A 20,623-nucleotide genomic window follows, 5' to 3' on the forward strand; every position below is an offset into this window, starting at 1 on the left:
GCGTAAGCCCAGGTCCCGGAAGTCCCTCCCACTGTTGGGCGGGCCCTCGGCAGAAATGCCCGAATGTATTCCTGAGCAGAAATGTGCCCAAGATGGGTGCCCAAGCCAGTTTGGGGGTGTCTGGGAAGGCTGCTTAGAGGAAATGAGAGCAGAACCCTAAGGATGAGAGGGGACAAACTGGGGAGTGTACCGAGGAGCAGGAAGAGTATGTCAGAGGCCAGAGACCGCAGAGGCGGTGGCATGTTCCAAGTTGGGCCCCAGGTTCGTGCAGGTGGATCTCTCATTGCTACGGTGGAGGCCACAGGATGGGGAGAGCCTGGATACTGGGGGAGCCCTGAGTCTTTCCACGGCAGGCTGGGTGGGAGGAAGCTCAGGGGGCTCTTCTGCCAGGTGTCAGGACCCCCGGTTCTCCAGCACTCTCTTCCCAGCTATGCAGAGGACTTGGTTTCCTGGCTCATAATTTAGGGCCGTGTCCAGAAAAGCGCTTGTCCAGACTCCCCGCCAGCAGAGTCCACGCTCAGACCTAGCATTTCCCTGTCCACTGTATGTAGCTATGAACACAAATCGGTCTATTTGGCAGACTTGCAGTTTTCCGGAACTCGTGGGCTCTGTGCGTGGACTCCCTAGCTCACCCTTGGTGGTGTAGGGACTTCTGCCCAGGGCACAGCCGACTTAGCTCCTTGATCACCCCAGCCAGGAAACAGCCCCAGTGCTTATCAGCTGGCAAATGGATGAGCAAACTGGAACCCTTGCAATGGAAGACTCAGCAATAAAGGGGAGCCAACTATTGGTCATGCCACAGCCTAGATGAATTTCAAACGCATGCTGCTTGAAACCAGCCCTACTCAAAGAGCCCACTTTATTGATGTGCAGTGTGAGGCAGACTGATCTACACAGAGAGAGACTGGTCGTGGAGGCAGGGTTTCTTTTTCCCCGAGAGGAGATGTTCTAAAATTAGCAGTGATAGCTATGGGACTCTATGAACATGTTAAAAACCACTGAATTGTGAGTACCCTCTAAATGGGTGATTCTGTGGTAAGTGAGTTATAGCTCAATGAAACTGTTATTTAAAAAGAAAAAACTAAACTGGGACACTTGGGTGGTTCAGTCATTAAGCGTCTGCCTTCAGCTCAGGTATGATTCCAGGGTCCTGGGATCAAGTCCTGCACCTGGCTTCTTGCTCAGCAGGAAGCCTGCTTCTCCCCCTCCCACTCTCCCTGCTTGTGTTCCCTCTCTCACTGTGTCTCTCTCTGTCGAATAAATAAATAAAACCCTTAAAGAAAAAGAAAAACTATGGTGGAAAAAAAATCAGAATGTCATAGTGATTGCTTCTGGGACCGGGGGTGGGTTGGGGTTGGGGTGGTGGCTCCCGAGAAGGAGTAGGAGGGAACCACAGAGGCAGGTCACGTCCCACATCTTGGTAGAGGTTTGGGTTTCACAGGAGGATGTGTTTGTCTGAACTCATAGTGCGGCCCACTTAAGATCTGTGTATCTCACTTTGTGTAAATTTGACCTTAAGAAAAAAGAACCAGGAAGAAATACTGAACTGGAGATAATTATGCATATCTAAAACATTTCAAATGAAGTGTGCTGATGCCTGCAACTTACTTTTAAATGCACTGAAAAGTAAGATCAGTTGTTGGATGAGTAGGGGGATGGATTGCTATGCAGTAAGAGAAATACAGCGAAATATTCTTCGTAGAATCTAGGGGATGAGTATATGGGGTGTCACGGAAATTTTTTCTCATGTTTAGAAAGAAAACAGTAAGATGCTGCTACCCTCCCACCAGAATGGCTTTTTTTTTTTTTTTTTTTTTAATCATGGGAAATACCGAGTATTGGTGGGAATGCTGTGTAGCTTCTAGTGGCAATATGCCTTGATGCATCCATTTTGGGGAAGAAATTTGGCAATAAAGATGAAGAGTGAACATACGTGTGGTCCTAGCAGTAAAGATGGGGGGTGGACATACCATACTCTTAGGGGTACACGTAATAGAAATGATAGAATATATCCAGCCAGGAGAAGACGTACACATGCCCATTCATAGCAGCACCCTGCATCAGAGCCCCACCCTGCAAACAACCCAGATGTTTGTAATAGTATGGGGACATCAGCGGCTGTCTATTCACACAGCACAATCATACTACAAATGTGGATTAAAGGTCTACCTCATGCAAAATAAAAGGAGGGCTCTCACCACCAATACTGAGCTCAAAAGGGCAAATACAAAGGAGTTTATGTTTAGTGATTCACTGTGGTTAAAATAGGGCAGCCAGCAAAATTAAGCTGGTGGTAAAAAGTCAGGTAACAGCGGTTTTCCTTTGGGGAGGGCTAGTGACCAGAAAGATCTATGGGAGATGCAGGGTTATAGGTCATCCTGTTTCTTTTCTTTTTTTTTTTTTGGTCATTCTTTTTCTTGATCCTCAATACAGGGTGTGTTCAGTTTGTGGGGAGGGATGGGGAATCACTGTGAATTGTATGCTTATGCTACGTATATTTTTGGTATGGGAATTAGTCTTGATATTTTTAAGTTGAAAAAATTAGATTGCATATGAAGCCCAGGATGAAGGAAGGGCTGTCAGCCTGTCATGCTTTTCTAGGCAAAGGCAAGTTCACAGTGACCATTTGACTCTCTTCTTACAGGGAGGCTGCAGCCGGGGTCTGAGCACTGCAGTGGGGTCAAGGTGAGAGCAGAGGTCCAGGGCTACACCACACTCCTTGTGAGCTACAGACATGGCCACGTCCACCTGAGCGCACGGATCACCATTGCCGCCTACCTGCCCCTCAAGGTGAGCCTGGGGTCCCTGCCCTCTACCTCCTCCCCCAATGCGAGTAATTCACTGGCTCTGGCAAATTTGTATTAAAACCCTGATTGGTGAGAATAGCTTTTGGAAGAGCGACCGCTCCCTCTTGTCTGAAATGTTGAAGGAGCAGAGCCTCCCCAATTGGAGACAGTGATTGTTAACACGTGTGTGGATGATATGTTCCCTGAAGGGGTCCGGACAGGAAGGCTTCTGGTCCACTCCAGAGCTATCCAGGTCTTCATGGAACCCTAGGATGGCACACGGTGCTGACTCTGGGGTCTGGGAGATGCAGCTCAGGTCTGAATTGTGCTGTTTGCCCTCTGTCAGGCAACCAGCTGGAGTAGGAGTCCCCCTTCATCCATCTGTAGCCAGAGGCAGCTAAAGCCTTTGCAGCTCAGCGCCCACTGCCTCGGCTTTGACACCAACTCCCAGTCACCAGCTCTGACACCATCTCTGTGGCATTGGCTCATTTCATTTTCCGGACCTCCCCTTTCCCTGTCTGTAGAATGAGGCTAAGACAACACCTAAACCCTAGGGTTGTTGTGAGGAGTAGCTGAGCTAATGAATGAAACAGACTTAGAACAGTGCCTGGAAGGGAGTGAGTGCAGCAGGGTTAGTTATTAAAATGTTAATGAAAGGGAACCAGACCTTCTTCCAAGGGGGGTTTGGAAGGGTTTACACAGCAGCTTGCGGTAGGGGGATGGCAGACCTACTGAGAACTTTGCCTCTCACACAGGAGGCCCTGATTCGGTGAGTTGGCTCCCCCTGCAGGGGAGGGGGAAAGGGTCAACCTCCTGGAGGCCCCCTCCTCTGCCAGCCTCCCAGACTGGGCCAGTTAGGGCCACATTTCCCTGACATCCAGCATCAGCCTCTAGAACAGCTCTGGTCCCTGTGGTTTGTGGGAACAGGTTTTCTTCCCCCTCTCAGACATTAGAAGTGGAGTCAGTGGAGTTAGAGCCTTTTACCTCTGAATCTCTGGCCCTGAGCATAGCGCCTGATACAGAACAGATAACCACCAAGGGTTGGGTTGGTTTTGTGTTTCTTTTGGGTAATTGACATGTGACATACTAGTTCACCTGTACAAGGTAATGATTCGTATTTGTATACATTGTGAAATTGTCACCCCAGTAAGTCTAGTCTTACTCTGTCTTATCAACTTTCTTAGTCATAATCTACTCTCCTAGCGACTTTCAAATATGCGACATGGTGTTATTAACTCTAGTCACCGTGCTGTACAGGACATTGCCAGGAGTTATGAATTTTATAACTGGAAGTTTGTACCCCTGACTCCCTTCACCCATTTGCTGCCCCACAGCCCTCCCCAGCAGCCCTGCCACCACCAATCTGTTCTCTGTCTGTGAGCTCTTTTTCTCTTTTAGATTACAGTGAGATCATACAGTGTTTTCTTTCTGACTTATCTCAGCACACTGCCCTCAAAGTCCATCCATAGTGTTGCCCATGGTAGGATATCCTTCTTTTTTATGGTTGAAAAATATTCCTGTGTGTGTGTGTGTATCACATCTTCATCCATTCATCTGTTGCTGAACACTTAAGTTATTTCCATACCTTGGCTGTTGTAAATAATGCTGAAAGAAACAGGGGAGTGCAAATATCTTTTTGAGTTAGCGTTTTCATTTCCTTTGGTTAAATACCTGGAAATGGGTATTTTTTGAGAAGGGTTGTTTTATTTAGAATCAATGAGTGTGCACATGTGTTCAGACTTACTAGCCAGGACAGAAACCAACATCTCCTTAGCCCTCCCCTCTAATCCCCTCCATTGCCAAAATCTATATGAACACCTTTTCTACACCAGTTCTTGCTCTGAAACTTAGGAATGCACAGTACAGAGAACACACAGAAGGGGCATCTGGGTGGCTCAGTTGGTTAAGCGACTGCCTTCAGCTCAGTCCATGATCCCAGAGTCCTGGGAGCGAGTCCTGCATCGGGCTCCCAGTTCCATGGGGAGTCTGCTTCTCCCTCTGCCCTTTTCCCCTCTCATGCTCTCTCTCTCTCTCTCTCTCTCTCTCAAATGAATAAATCAAATCTTAAAAAAAAAAAAAAAACCTACAGAAATCCTTGTCCTCATGAACGGACATGCTGGCAGAGACAGTAATAAACCAGTGCTTCCCATGCAAAAAGTAAAGTGGGAGAGGACGAAAGGGAGGGTAAGGAAGGGGGAGGGTGGCAGTTTAAAAATAGGAAGTCAGGATCCCCTTCCTGATCAGGGAACAGGGGTAGGGCTCAGAAAACATGATTCCAGAGATGGGCAGCCTTCTTGAGGAACCCCTGCCACCCACAGCCTCAGGTAGAGTTTCTTTAGGACCCTGGGAAGGAAGTTCCACGGGACTCTTCCTTGGTGCTTGCTCTAAAGGACCAGACATCCTATTTAACTGGGGTGTGTGACTGAAGTATCAGAGGCAACCGACTGAGCTCACTGTCCCAAGGTGGGATTAAGTGTGAAGAAAATATGGACAGGTTCCCAATCGAGGCTTCCTGACTGGACAAATTATAGAAGGATATAGGTCTTTTCTTCTCGTTTTTTAATCTTTCTTCTGTTCTGATAATAATTAAGATCAAGTTTATTTACATATAACAAAATCCAAAACTGTGGCTTAGCCAGTGTAGAGGGTTTATTTCCCTTTCACATGAGAGCCTTCACATGGGGCTAGTGTGGCAACTCCATAGTCACCAGGGCCCCAGGTTTCTATTTTTCATCATTCTAGTACATTGCTTTCATCCTCACATTTGCCTTATAGTTTAAAATGGCTGCTGGAGCTCCAGCCATCACATCTGCGTTCCGTGTAGCTAGAAGGGGAAAGGGCTCTTTCGTCAGAAGTTTAAAGGAACAGTTTCTACTTCATTGGCCAGAACTTAATCCGTTGGGCATATCTATCTTCAACAGAGGCTAGGAAATATTTTAGCTGGACAGTTACCTACACTAACAAAATGGGGTCCTTTCTCTAAGGAAGAGAGCAGTGTGGAAATCATCTCTGAGTAAGATACACAGTTGGTACCTGACCCAGGCTGGAGAGACAGAGATGCAGGGAGAAATCCCACACTGTGCCCTGGCTGGCCACTAGTCCGTGAGGACGGCAGGTGGTCAGACAACTGCAGTGAACATAGTAAAGGGAATGAAGAGCCCCAAGGGGGCAGGTCATCGATGAACACAGAAGTAGAAGGAGGGCCTTCTTTGCAGGGAGCCTGGCTGATGAGAGCACTCGAAATCGTGTGTGTCAGGTGACATAGGAGGCTGTGAAGTCTCCCTGGGTCAGTCAGATCAAGGAGGTGTTTGAATGCCGAGTTAGGGGTGGCTATTTACTCTCTTCTTACCTAGCAGTGGACAGCTGGTGAAGGTCAGGGAAGGACAAAGTCAGGTCCACATTTAAGATGGGCACCGCTCGGCCCTGCCCCCTGACATACATGGTAACCCCCTCTATTTGGACCTTGGAGGGGCTTATGTTTGCTGGCTACCTCATCCCTTCCACAATCAGCACCCCAGTTACAATCCGGCTTCTGTCTGCTACAGGGATTGGCATCCCTTAACCTACCAGCAGGTTACCCCCGGGAGTCCCTACTGCATGGGTCTGGGGACCCCACTTGGCTCTCCATTCCCACAGTGTCAGCATGACTGAACTCAACAACCTCAGCCCCTGGGACAGCCAGGTGCAGTGCGGCCCTGACTTCTGCCCACCCCACCTCTCTCCTTCTGTTTCTTGATTCTGGACCCAGTGTGAGCATCCCTGCGAGGGGGCGCGTGGTGCTGGCTGCTGGAAGTGTAGGCTGTCTGCGCTAAGGGCCTCCTGATGTCTAGACTCACCCTCTTGTTCTGCAAACCAGGTTCCCAAGGCCCCAGAGTCGGGGTCTCGTCCGAGGTGCAGGGGCTCTCTCCTCTCTGGCCTGGCCAGTTCAAATACCTATGCCTTCATAGCCGCCAAGGAACCTATACGATTTATGGGTGTCCTTCATTAGCTGGGCTGATTATTAACCTTTCTTCTTGGCACAGGATGCTGTGACACTTTTATGCCTGAGTGGGAAGAGCATTACACATGAAGGTGATAATTCATTGTTCTCCAGTTGTTAATTACAGGCCACGTGGTGCCTTTACACCATCTTTCCCTTTGGGCTGGCCATGGAAAGAAAAAGTCCTTTGGCCACATTTACAGTGACCTGCTTTGCCACAGAGAAGTTTTGCTGGTTGTAGCATTGAGACTTGGGGAAGAACAGAGCACTGGACTTGGAACAGACTGGGTAAACCTGGACACGTGGTTTCACTTTGCTAGGATTCATGCTTTCCATCTGTAAAATGGGGATGTCAGTTAATAATAATGATGGTTGATAACAGCAGGGGCCATTTATTGAGCACGCATGGGACATGTACTTAGGGCTTTCGTTCACATGCCCTTGAATCTCTATAGCAAACTTATGAGGCTTGCGTTCTTGTTGTACCATTTTACTGGATGGGGAGACTGAGCCTTATAGAGGTTAACCTGCTTAAGGTTGCACAGCTGGCCAGTACCAACTTCATTCTAGTTGTGGTGACCGAGAAACATCATACGGAAAATGGTGGCAGGGAGTGACAAGGGTGATTGAGTTGGGAAAAGAGGTAGCTGGGGACAGGAGGTTCTGTCTGAAGGGGTCAGAGAAGGTGTCTCCGAGGAGGTGAAGTCTGAGCAGAGGCCTGAGTGGTGCAGGCCATGAGGCTGTCTTGAGGAAGAAAAACGAAGGCCCTGATGTTGCTCTGGCCATTCATGTGCAGGAAAAGGACTCTTTTGATGGTTTTGAGACCTGGGCTCACAAGCAAGGTAGAGTCTGTGGCTGCGGGCGCCCCAGGTTTTTTGAAATTGCACATGTGTGTGTACATGTGCATGGAGGGAGACCTGGAGAAGTGATACCCAATAACAAATTCAGGAAAGTGTCCATATTGCAAAAAAACAAAGAAGTTCAAAGGACAGAATTCTCATTGTCAAGTGATATGCTTTCTTTGCTAAGGGTTTAATGTAAGTACCCAACCCAGAGAACCTGTGCCCAAGAGGCCTCAGCAGGTCATGTCACCTTGCCCTCCTGCCTCCATCCTGGAGGGTGTGTGGGTCTTAAAACCTGTCACTCAGGTCAGACTCCCCCTCCATATGGAGGAAGATGGCCGCTTGCCAGGACACGGCTCCAGGTGACAGCCGAGCAGCCATCAGTCTGTACCTGTGAGGATTTGAAGCTCTTGGCATTTGGGGGATGAGAATCTAGCCACCATGTGGGCATGGAAGGACCTGGGTGGAGGATTAGGTGCCCTGGTGAGTGGGTCAGTGTAGACTGGACTGGAGTGTGCACTGACCGTCCAGTCTTCATGACAACCCAGCAATACATTCTGGTCTCTACCTGCAAAGTGTCTGAGATTGGATGTTCTGCCCAGAGCGGCACAAACCCTCGGGGCTTTATAGATTCCGGGAGAGTAGAGGTTGGGGAAGCAAGACCCAGATGTAACTCTGGATGCTCTAGGCAGTAAACCGAAGACACACTCGAGGTGTGTTAACAGTGGCCTCCCAGCTGCCAGCATGCTGGCCATTCTGAGCTAGAAGTGGCCCCACCCACGTGGGTGGCAGTCTATGACATACGTTACACCTGTGTGTATCCATACCCACAGCAGACATTGCTAATCAGTCCTGGCATCCTTTTTTGCCTGATGGTGATTCCACTTTCGGAACCAGTGCCCCTTCCTCCGTCTTGCCAGCTGTTGCAAGGCTGTCAGGGTAATAGGTATTTGCAATGCTTGTTATGAAAATGTTGGGGATCATGAGAGGTCAAGGGATCCTTCAGGCCAAGAGTAGGGGACTGGTGCAGGCTCCGTCACTGCAGCATTGCGGTGACCAATTCTTCAGACTGGTCTGTTTCCCTTTCTTCTCAATTTTAGGGTTTGCTTTCGGATGATTTTTTTTTTCTTTAATTTTAACGCATATGTAAGTTGTTTATGTGGTTCCAAAGTTAAACCTGTCTTAGGAGGATCTTTGCAAGTCTTGCTTTCACTTCCCTTTAGGGAAGTTACACATGGACTTTCGGCTGCCTGGTGGATCAACAGCTCAAACCCCTGCATTGTTCAAGGGTCAGCTGTGCATGCACATATTGAATAGTTATGCTATACCCCTGAAACTAATACAATGTTCCATGCCAATTATACTTCAAGAAAAAAGTAAACTTTTCCTACTAAAGGGTTCACGTTTCTCTACCAACTCACCAGCAGAGCATGTGCTCAAACTCCTAGATTTTTGCTAATCTCATGGTTAAGGGTTTTACCCATGATTTTACAGAAGAGGCAAATCAGTTTACCTCCCACCCCGCCTAGGCAGTGTATCAGAATGGGAACACAGTTCTTCTCAAAACACTCATATGCTTTTGGATCTTGACAACAAACCACAGTGGTGCTGTCAATGAGCAGACCAAGTTCCATGGAGGGGTTGCAATTTGTCTGACCTCCACGGGGTCGTCAGTGGCAGGGCAAGGCCTCCCGTGCACATGAATGCTGACTTTCCTTCCCCCCATCCCCCAACAGGCTGTGGATCCCTCCTCTGTTGCCTTGGTGACCCTTGGCTCCTCAAAGGAGATGCTGTTTGAAGGAGGTCCCAAACCCTGGGTCCTCGAGCCTTCCAAGTTCTTCCGGAACATCACCTCCGAGGACACAGACAGCATTAGCCTGGCTCTCTTTGGGCCCTCTACCTCCCGGAATTACCAGCAACACTGGATCCTTGTGACCTGCCAGGCCTTGGGAGAACAGGTGAGAGGGCAGCCATCCCTAGACCCATCTTGTCCAGAAGGAGGGGTGGAAAATCCCCTTCCCTGAGTACCCTGCCATGTGCTTACAGCACCATTTCCCAGACAGGCAAACTGAGGGTCAATGGGATAGGCAGGTTGACCAGGGTACCCATTTGGAGACCCTGCCAATACAGGACAGCTTTGCTAGAGCTAGCTAATTCTGGCTCCCTTTCCACTAGTGGGTGACTTCTCTCCCTGGGCTTCATCACTGCCTGCCACCAAACTGGGGGATGGGACAAATCCTGGGGTATCACAGTCAGAGGCAGCCAGGGTCAGGCAGATAGCGTACATGAGCGAGACTTTAGCCCAGGTTTGGCATCTCTTTTCAGTGTTTCAGGATAAGCAAGGAATCCCAATATTTTTTTCTGCAAAATCCATCAATTTTTATCACAATGCTGAAAACCAGAGAAACTTGAAGACTGGAAGACCGAACCCAACATGTCGGTGATCTGAGCTCTCGTGGGGCTGGTGTGGGCTAGAGAGAGCAGCAGCTCACCCATCGGGGCCACCTGTGCCTGCGACTCCAGAGGCTCAGGGCCCAGTGTTCATTTTGTTGATAGTAAGGACATAGCCCACCATTCACAGGGTACCCCAGAGCCGGAAAATCAAGAGCAAGGTGGGAGGCCAGCGGGGATCAAGAGAGATAGGAGAGAGGCCATGTTTTTAGGGAAGTGGAGAATGTTAGGGAAATGGAGGATGCCCTTGCACGTGCAGTAGTGCAAAGGATGTCAGTTGCGTTAGAACACATGTGCTCACATCACCCGAGTTACACTTACAAAGCTTGCCCAAACCCAGACAGCCTTGGTGTGGATGGGAAAGATGCACAGTGAAAGGCCCTGACTCCCACTGGCTTTGTTTTGTCATTTTTTTTTAATTAATAAGAAAATTTTTTTAAAAAATAAGAAAAATAAATAAGGGAATAAACTTAGTCCAGAAGGAAATGAGAGAAGTTTATCCTCCCTGGCTTGGCATCCTCATCCGTGTCCCAGCTGGGCTGGAGGACTTGGTCTTCTGAGCAGAGGGCCCTCCGGGATCCTCCCACTCCGTGTGCTGTGCCTCTCACTTCCTTGGGGGCATTACGGTGGAGGCGCGGGGCCTGCAGGTCAGCATGGAAACCACCCTTTGTCCTGCCTTGTGGTCAGGAAGGGTGAGGGGCTCTAGGATCTGACCATTGGGTCCTACGACATTATCGTGTCATTTGAGGGGCCGAAGGTGCTCCCTTGGCATGGGTCATTCGCTGGGGTGCTTGCAAAACTCAGGCCTGGGCTTGACTTCTGAGTTCCCAGGCTAAACTAGACTTCAGCTTCCCTCTTTTGTTGCCTCTCTAATTGTGGCTTCTGCAGCAGCCAAGTGAACTTCTCTCCAAGAGAAGGACAGCATGCAGGCTGAAGCCCCTCACACAGCCTCACAGGCCGGGCCCCCCACAGCCTATTGTCCAGTCTGTCTGCCATGCAGGTCTCTGTCCATCAGCACATGCCCTCCCAACACCTGTACCCCATTGTAATGGATCTTCTAAGTCAGTGTAGGCCCCTCATTTGAAAACCCACAGGCCTGGGAATTTGCCCCTACAACTCTGGGGTCTTTGGAGGGTCCCGGCAAGCTGGGAGGCCTTACTGCTCCCCCTCCTCCCTGGGTCACAGAGCAAGCAGTGGTTGGGCCAGCATTTGTAGAGGGCCCTAGAGACTCTGTCCAAAGGCCTCTTGCATACTGAGAGAGCCTTCTCCCACACATACGTCCCTGGCCCTTTGTATTCTGGTGGTGCAGGTCTTATCTGCCCATTCTACAGGGCAGCAGCCTGAGTCCAAGGGAGCTGGCTCTTGAGGCCAGGCTCACAGTGGAGCAGGCACACAGACTCTGACTGCTCTGTTCTGCCAAGGTCATCGCCCTCTCGGTGGGGAATAAGCCTAGCGTCACCAACCCTTTCCCGGCGCTGGAGCCTGCTGTGGTGAAGTTCGTCTGCGCCCCGCCCTCCAGGCTCACACTGACCCCCGTCTATGCCAGCCCACAACTTGACCTGTCGTGTCCGCTGCTGCAGCAGAACAAGCAGGTGGTAAGTGAGCAGTGCTCAGGGAGGGTAGCAGGTCCATGGTGCGCCCTTGCCTCCATGCTCGGTGGCCCCTGCTTGGGGCCTGCTCCTGGGCAGCTTTTACATATCAGAGGGTTGCGGGTTGAAGCCCCAGAGAGGTGAGGGGCTCACCTAGATTCCCAGTTGCTCGTGACAATGCCAGGTGGAGGTAGGGTGCCTCTGGTCCCAGGCTCCCCCTCTCTGTGCAGCACTTGGCAGCTGGTAAAATCTCATCATTTTCTGTGACTTGGGGGTGTTGAGGTGGGCCTTTGGTCTGTGGGCAGCCAGTGTGTGTGTGGTCAGAGGGGAGACTCTGCACCTTTCTCCATGGGTGAGGGGAACGTAGGGAGGCTGTGTTTCAAACGTACACATGGGAGGGGAAGAAAATCTTTGGGGGTTGCTCTCACAGGCAGGGATGGAAGATGAACCCTACAGGTCTGGTCCCCCTGGGCTTGTGACCAGTCTAGCTTTCCACCCCAGGACACCCAGAGGCCAGAGTGACAGATGCAGAGGACTCTGGAGCCCTCCTGTTCAGGCTCAGGGGTACCAACAACCTCCCGGCCAGCCCCAGCCCCCAGGCCCTTCTCAGGCAGAGACCCAGCTGGCAGTTTTTCCTTCCTTCTTTCAACATGTGTTCATCCAGCACCTTCTGTATGCTGTGCTCAGAGTCCTGGGTTCGAGAATACAGAGTACTCAGGACAGGTGAGGCACCTAGAGGGGACAGGAGACCAGGAGGCCCACGGAGAGCAGACGAGAAGGACGAAAGGTGGGGATTGCTGTGGAGTGCGGGAGTCAGGGTAGGATCCTTATCAGCGGAGGCCACTTCAGATGGGGCCATGAAAGGCCACTGTCAGGAGGACACTGTGTCAGGCCCCATGGTCAGGAGATGCCAGCCCAGAAGAGCTGAGGTAAGGGTGTCCCAGGCAAGTAGAATGGCATTGCAAAGGCCTTGAGACTAGCCTAGGGTCTCTGTGTCCCTGCTGCCCACGTGGAAATCAGAATGGTTGTCTGTGCCAGGAACTCTCACCTGTGTGCCTCATTGCCCATTGCCAGGACCATCTGGGCAGCCAGGCTTGTTGGATCCCATTCATGGCTTTGCCCACGAGACCCGGAGATGGGCAGGGTCCCAGAGGAAGAACCTAGATCTGCCCACTCCTATGTTTTCAGTGCCTTCTCTATGGCCCCTGCAGCTGGTTCTTTCCTCCCAGCCCCGGCCTTATGATCAGCCCGAAGGCATGTCCAGCTGCCCTCTCCCTTGGTGGCTTCTAAGGGGCCCTGTGTCTCCTCCCCCTCTAGGGATAGGACCCTCTTCCCTCTTTGCCGTTTGCCTGGAGAGGACTCAGTGCCTAGTCTTTGTGCACACAACGGAAGCTTTCTGAAGCTTCCTGAAGCTGTTTACCTAGGTAGCCTATCCCAGCGGGGGAGGAGATTCGGGATTTGGCTTCCCTGTGGGTAAAGGAGGAGAACAGCTTTGTGTCTGGTCAAAGTCACATTTCTTTGAAGCTCTGGGGGGGGTCACCGACTCCAGTTCCAGGACTCAGGAATAGCTCTGCCTGTCTGGCGTGTAACTCTGCCTCTTGGCCCCCGCATTTCCTGCAAGCTTGGGTGACTTGTCTTCCTGCTGTCCCGGTGGGTGTCTGCCTTCTCTCAGGCTTTCTGGATTGCTAAGCTCTGAGGTTCTCGGCCGTGGGAGCCCCTCTGTTGCCCCCGACGCTGGTCCCTTTAAGGGTCACTGCCTCAACAGCATTCAGCACGAAGGGAGGGTTCTTTGTGCCCAGACTCGGCGCGCTCTCCTGCCTCTCCCACCGCTGGCCAAGGAGTACCCCCCTGTGTTTCCTCTCAACAGGTGAGGCTCTGGGGGCTTGTCACCTTGAAGCCACATTCACCCCTAACTCAGGCTTGGGTGTTGGTGGCAGGGAGCTGTCGTTTCCAAGCTGAAAATCTGTGCATCCAAGACTTAATTCTTCTCCCTGATTTGAGGTGCTTTTGAGACGAATGTCCTGAAAGCTTCACATCTTAAATCACTTTCACATATTTATTTAGCACATTATCCCTGAAGAATATAGTCAGGCAAAGTTTGGACTCTTCTGGAAAACCTAGCCTGTTCGTCCCCTGGGTGTGAGGCCAGGAGTCAGCCATCAGCTGACATCAGTAGGGACTGACAGCTGGGGCTGGATCCCTCCTTGAAGGACCTTGGTGACAGTGGTCTTCTAGGGCTGTAGGGGACAACCGTGGGTGAACCGAAGGTGTTCAAAGCAGTAAATGTTACCCTTCTTATCTTATTCTCTGCTTAGACCTGGCCAGCAGCTTCCCATTCCCCCAGAGCAAAAGCCAGTCCCCTTCTGTGACCGCCAGTCCCTGAGTCCAGGCCGCTGTTAATGTCCCTCCCACCTGCTCCCCCCATACTGGGACACCCTGTCATGCCATGAGCACCCCAGAACATGCCCTGTGTGCATCCCCAACTTACTGTTCCCTCTGGCGTGGCTTCTCCTGTGTTCCCAGGACTCCCTCCCTGCCTCCTTCGCTTCTTTATTCAAATGCTACTCCTTGCAAGGGTGTCCTCAGCCTTTAGAACTTACCCAGAGTTTTCCCCTTCCCTCAACATTTTATATTCTGGCTCTCTTCTCCCCTGTCCCCAAGCTCTTACCATCATCCAGTGCCATAGAATTTGCATGTTTATTTCCTTCTTTGTGAGTCTCTAGAAGAGAGCACTACTTGGGGTAGGAGGTCAGTAATGTGATGGACAAATGAACACAGGAATGAGCATACCATGCCCGTGTCCCTGTGTCTTCTGCCACCCCCCCTTTTAAAGATTTTATCATTTATTTTGACAGAGAGGAGAAAGAGAATGAGTGCATAATCGGGGGAATGGCAGAGGGAGAAGCAGTCTCCCATTGAGCAGGGAGCCCGATGCGGAGCTTGATCCCAGGACCCTGGGATCCTGACCTGAGCTGAAGGGAGATGCTTAGCCAACTGAGCCACCCAGGTGCCCCTCTGCCCCTGACTCTTGCAGGGTCAAATGCCCGGAGAAGCCAGGTGAGGTGCTGGTGAAGGAAAAGGGGCTGGGGTATGAGGCAGGGATGCAAACCTGGAGAGCAGGCACCCCTTTGCAGGACAGCCTGCCCCCCTCAGCTCCAGCCCCTTCAAGCCCAGGCTGGCCAAACCTTCTCATTTTCAAAGAAAAAAACAGGCCAGGCAGATCGATGGGCATCTTCCTTGTCTTCACACGCTGGGTACCTGCCAAGTGAGCTGTGTCTGGCTGTCTGTTGGCTGTGACCTCAGGGTCAGCGCGGGGCTGTCTCTCTTGATGGAAGGATGACAGTCAGGCTGCGGAGCATTGCTCTGAATGGGCTTGTGCATGTCGTAGATCTCACTCGTCAGGAAATAATGGACCTCAGAGACAGGATCACTGGGCCATCCATCAGGCCTGGTGTTGCGGAGCTGTGAGCTGCTCAGGCATGGCTCCTGCGATTTCTGATCTCACTAGGGGACCTTGAGAAAGATATATCCGTGCCATGCATTCCCGGGTGCAGTATCAATTTAATTTTATACCTCTCCAAAGCCAAAGGCCACCCAAGATATGTTTGCAGAGTAAATTATGGGCAAGGCCAGACACCAGAACGCAGCAGAACAGTCAGAGTGACAAAGTGGAACCAGACTCCGGCCTGACCCCAGTCCTCAGCTCTGGTCGTCCTGCGCTCAGCTCACTGCGGCTGAGCCCCGTTGCGTGCCATGATGACTGATCACCCCGGGGCATGTGTGGAGCCCTTGCCCGACCTGTACTCCGGGGAGAGGCCACATAGGGGAGGCCGCACACTCACAGGGGAGGCCTGTGGGCTTTAAAGTCAGACCAGCAGAGTTCCACCTACCCCAAGTAGTGCTCTCAGACCAGCAGAGTTCCACCTACCCCAAGTAGTGCTCTCTTCTAGAGAACAAAACCTGTGTAACCTTGGGCAAGTTGCTGGATGTGTCTGAGTCTCAGTCTTCCTGTTTGTTAAAATGAAGATAATGTTGCTCCAAATGCCCGTTGGAAGGATCCAAGTGTGCTTGGCACAGGATGTTAATGTCCTTCCCTGGGAGCACAGTGGTGGGGAGGGGGGAGGCATTAGTTTCCCACCCAGGTTGCTTCTACAGAAAAGAGAAAATGCTACTTCTCATCCCTGCCCAGAATCAGCAGCTCCTGGGTTGAATCCAGACTGGTTACAAGATCCTTTGCATCCCTGGGGGTTTGTGCTGACCCGCGTTTAAAATTTGCTATATGCTTTGGCTCAGTGTCATCTAGGGGAGAGAAAGCTAGAAGGACCTAGGGAGGAGTCTTCCTGGCACCAGTCGGGAATTCAGGGACAGTCTCAGTCTGGACAGGCGAGGCTAGGGAGGAACAAGTACCCTCAGATCCCAGGGCCTTCCCACAGCAGTTCATTTCTTCCTTGCACCACCCGTGCATCACGGTAGTGGGGGACCTGGCTTCGTGTCACTGCTCTCTTCCTTCCGAGACATAGTCGGTGGGACACCCACCAGGTGGAATATGGCCGGAGAGAAGGAGAGCCTGGCAGGCTGCTTTGCCCTGGAGGTGTTTTAAAGTCAGTTTCTGGGGGGCACCTGGGTGGCTCAGTGGGTTAAGACGCTGCCTTCGGCTCAGGTCATGATCTCAGGGTCCTGGGATCGAGTCCCACATCGGGCTCTCTGCTCAGCAGGGAGCCTGCTTCCCTCTCTCTCTCTCTGCCTGCCTCTCTGTGTACTGTGATCTCTCTCTGTCAAATAAATAAATAAAATCTTAAAAAAAAAAAAAAAAAAAAAAAAAAAAATAAAGTCAGTTTCTGCCTTTCACCAGTCAAAGCAAGTGACCTGGTCCCTCCTAACTGCAGGGGCCAGAGAAGTTGAGCCCTGGTCTCTGGACCCATGGCTGCTGGAGGACTGGACATACTGGTAACTACCACGCATGACTGCCCATTTCCAGACTTGCTCATTTGTTTCAGTGAGCCAGGCTCTTGAAAAGGATCTCGTATGACCCTTTTTTAAAACGGGGTCCTGGGAGGTAGGTTCTGCTGTGATGCTCACTTCACAGATGTAGAAACTAAGGCTCTGGGAGGTGGGCAGCTTGCCTGGGTGGTGAGAGGCCGAGGTTTGAGTCCAGGCAGTAGAATCCGGATGTCTATGTGCTTAGGGTCCCTGCTTTGCTTCCTGCCCCACCTACCCCCTTGCCATCCGGGCAGGGAGCAAAGGGGATGAACCAGCCTCTGGGAGAAATGAGGCCGACTTGGCATGGGTTCCAAGGGGTGGATTTGCTTAGGGAGCCAGAGGTAATGGTACAGTGGTTGTAATTCAGGGTTTGGAACTGAACCCTGACAGTGTACTACTCATTTGCCGAGTTGCCTTTGATTTGTTCCTTTGCTTCCCTGGGACTCTGCTTCCTCACCCTTAATGTGGGGATGGCAGCTTCCATCTCACTGGCATATTTAAGGATGAGGTGAGAGAGAACCTGGCTCTGAAAGGAGCTTTGCAAGCTGAATGACTAGGACATTTCGAATGTTGTAACTGGTGTTCTTGTTGAACCCTTGGGGGCGATCATCCTAGAGGGGCTGGGCTGGGCGTGCATGGGTCAGAGAGGAGGTGGCAAGGATTTGGGAAGGTAAGGCCAAAGAAGAAGTAGAGCAGCCTGGCCAAGGTGGCGCTGGGAGGGTGTGGTCTCTAGGGTGGGGTCTCCTGACCTTGGCATTCCCAACATTTTGAACCAGATCCTTACTTCTTGAGGGTGGTCCTGTGCTTTGTGGGGTGTTAGGCCACATCCCTGACCCCTACACTTTACATACCCGTTGCACCCCCTGCCCCCCCATTGTGATCATCAAAAAGGCTTTCAGACATTGCCAGGATCACCCTTGGGGTAACAAATGTTTCCTCCCTCAAGGGGGACCATGGGCTGGAGTGAGAGGCCAGGTTGGACAGAGCTATGAGGCATCTTGAGGCGGGGCAGCATAGTTGGTGACTTGCCCCCTCCCCCTACCCAGGCCCCAGGGAGCCCTGAAGGCAGCCATCCAGTTCTAGGGTGCCCCACACGATCAAGGGCAAATGTGCCCTGTTCTAGGTACGGCCGGGATGCGAGATTTCTGCCCCTTGCAGGTTCCGGTCTCCAGCCACCGCAACCCCATGCTGGACCTGGCCGCCTATGACCAGCAAGGCCGCAGATTCGACAACTTCAGCTCTCTGAACATCCAGTGGGAGTCAACCAGGCCCCTGCTGGCCAGCATCAGGCTGGAGCTGCCCATGCAGCTAGTGGCCCGGGATGATGGGAGCGGCCAGAAGAAGCTGCATGGTGAGCCCGGGGTTGGGGGGTGGGGGTAGTCTGCTGACCCAGGCCAGGAGGACAGAGTGTAGTGACACCCCAGATGGACAGGAGGGACACTGAAGGAGGGCTGGCGGCAACTATGAACCCCACTGGATCACTTTTTCAGGGATGGGCAGACAAACTGAGGCTCAGGGCAGGGGAGTCTCACGTCTCAGCTGGTCCAGATCAGCCAGCCTCCCAGGCCCACGTTGCTCCAAGCCACGCACCTTCACAGACCAGTGGTGGCCAGAAGTCAGGGCCAGCGCTGCTCCCTGAAGCCGCACCAAACTTGGCTCCACAGGCCTGGTAACTCATATGGTGCATATAGTTTAAACCAACTCAGTCATGTATTTTTAGGACCAGAGACTTAAACTGTAAGAAGGAGGGAGGGGCTGCTTCCCTGGCAGCAAGGGGGCAAAAACCCAGCATCTGTTCTCCTCTCCCTGGACTTAGGCTTGCAGGCCATCTCGGTTCATGAGGCATCGGGGACCACGGCCATCTCCGCCACCGCTACTGGCTACCAGCAGTCCCACCTCAGCACGGCCAGAGTGGAGCAGCCGGTATCTGCCTGGGGCCCCGGGGAGGGAGTGGTTCCCCCAACCCCGCCCCACTGTCCCCACTGTTCCTGCTCACATCCTGCCCACTGTCTGAGCATCTGGAGCCCCCTGAGCTCACTGCATTCACTAACCCACACCCAAATCGAATGCCATGGGCTCGCATGAACTGGTGTGCCTTCCTGCTGACCTCCTGCCTCCAACACCCATATCCCTCATGCCTGGCACTCAGGCAGCTGGGGTGGGGGGGTCCAAATTAAGGGCAGTCTGGCCCCAGCCCCTCATGGCCCCTGCATACAGCTTTGGGAGCCCTCAAGCTCATCTCTCCTGCCTCTTCTCCCGCAAGGTCCTGACCTCACACCCCACCTGGATGTGCCTCAGGGCCTTGGCCCTCCATGACTTTATACCCCGAGTCCCTGCTGCCTGGAACACCATCCCCCTCCTTCCCTTCACTCCTACCCAGCTGGTGGCCTCCTGTTCCTTAGTCCCAGCCATACTGTCAGCCTGTCTGCGGAGTGGTCCCTGAGCCTGGGCACTGAGTAGCTGCCCCCACCCCCAGCGTGGTGTAGATGCCCCCCCCACACACACACACAGTTGCCATCATCCACATACACTTGGGTCAAGGCCTGTTGAATCTTCTCTCCCCACCCCAGCATCTCATGGGCTGCCTGTAGAGGCACGGCTTATGGACAGTAAGGGAGGGCATCTGGGGGGTGGGGCATGAGAAGGGCTCCCCTAGAGTGGTCTTACCTGGATGATCCCCACCCCATGGTGAGGGAGGGGCAGCAGTCGACTTGGGTTTTATATAGGGTGAAGGCAGCAGATGGTGGCTGGAAAGAGGAGGTGGGACTGGGTTCCAGGAAACCCTAAGTGCCAGGATAAGGAGCTTGAAGTTTCCTTCTGGGTAGTGGGGAGTAAGGGAAGCATTTGAAGGGGGTGGAACCCCAGCGGGAACAGCACTGAGGCTGGCCTGGGGGGAGGTTGACCTCAAGAAGCACACCTGTATGCCCCTTGCGGTTCAAGTTTTGGGTCCTCTGTTCCCCACCTGCACAGGGTGTCCCTTGGCTGTGGGTGGCCTCACGGGCCTCCCCCTTCTGGGCCTCAGCACTTAGGCTCTTTGGCCTGTGGGCTTTTCTCTAGTGATAACTGCCCTTAACCTTCACTTCCTTGGCGTCTGCTCACCTGCGAGCCCCCCCACCCCTACCACCTCCAACATGCCCTTCACTGCCTTCGCAGCCCACCCTAAGCTCTGACACAGGCCATTCATTTGCTTTCCCTTTTAATCCTGACCTTAGATTCAGTTCGCATCATTGCCAAGGGCACTTGTTGGGCCCCTAGGGCTAGCACAGGGCTGGGTACAGGGGAGGAGCTCGAGCACGAGGACACGGGTAGGTCCGAGCTGGGTCAGGTCCAGCAGTCTCCCTGAAGGCCATGTGGCTGAACCACATACTTGGAAATGTGCGCCACCCGAGGGAGTGAGGGGCAGTGCTAGTTCCCTTGTGAACCCACTGTGACGACATCCCCTCCACTCAGCCCCTTTGCTGCTTACCCAAGCCCCAGCCCCTTGCACATGGCTCCACAGCTGGTCATTTGCTATGTGTCCCCGCTTTCTTGGTGAGTGGAGGGTATGAATCACCCGTTTCATGGGGCCTGGAAGGTGGGGTGGGATGCGGGCCTGGGTAGAATTATTGGATGTCTCAAAGGGATGTGGCTTCTTGGCTGGGTTGGAACACGAAGGTTTTCCTGGGGCTTGTGTCCCCAACATACTGAGTGCCCTGGGATAACACCAGGACCCAGGGTTTCTAGAGCTGCTCTTTTAGTGGTGAAGCCTGTGGGCTGGCCTTGGGATGGCCCATTGCCTTGGACCTAATGGCCCTGTTTTGCTTCTCCAGTACGACCCTCTCGTGCCCGTGTCAGCCTCCATAGAACTCATCCTGGTAGAGGACGTGAGGGTGAGCCCAGAGGAGGTGACCATCTACAACCACCCCAGTGTGCAGGTACAGAGTTCTTTCCCTGTTACCGTGACACCTGGGTGTGGCCCATGCGGTGGGGATGGGTGGGGGCTTGCCTCTGACACCC

General features: G+C 52.5%; 1 protein-coding gene across 2 annotated transcripts in view; it reads left to right on the plus strand.

Annotated features, from left to right (window-relative positions):
- The window catches only part of NUP210 (nucleoporin 210), a 103,106-nt gene that overhangs the window by 44,065 nt on the left and 38,418 nt on the right, over positions 1 to 20,623 (plus strand). For both annotated transcript variants that reach the window (XR_009350815.1, XM_059161870.1), the window contains exons 14-19: positions 2,645 to 2,790; positions 9,344 to 9,565; positions 11,480 to 11,653; positions 17,786 to 17,978; positions 18,444 to 18,550; positions 20,437 to 20,541. Coding sequence is in view for 1 of the 2 variants with exons in the window: in XM_059161870.1 (XP_059017853.1) it covers positions 2,645 to 2,790; positions 9,344 to 9,565; positions 11,480 to 11,653; positions 17,786 to 17,978; positions 18,444 to 18,550; positions 20,437 to 20,541 (947 nt within the window). In the remaining variant the exon portion in view is untranslated. The remainder of the gene's footprint in view (positions 1 to 2,644; positions 2,791 to 9,343; positions 9,566 to 11,479; positions 11,654 to 17,785; positions 17,979 to 18,443; positions 18,551 to 20,436; positions 20,542 to 20,623) is intronic.

This window comes from Mustela lutreola, chromosome 2 (genome assembly GCF_030435805.1).
Source record: "Mustela lutreola isolate mMusLut2 chromosome 2, mMusLut2.pri, whole genome shotgun sequence".
In the NCBI taxonomy this organism is placed as follows: domain Eukaryota; kingdom Metazoa; phylum Chordata; class Mammalia; order Carnivora; family Mustelidae; genus Mustela; species Mustela lutreola.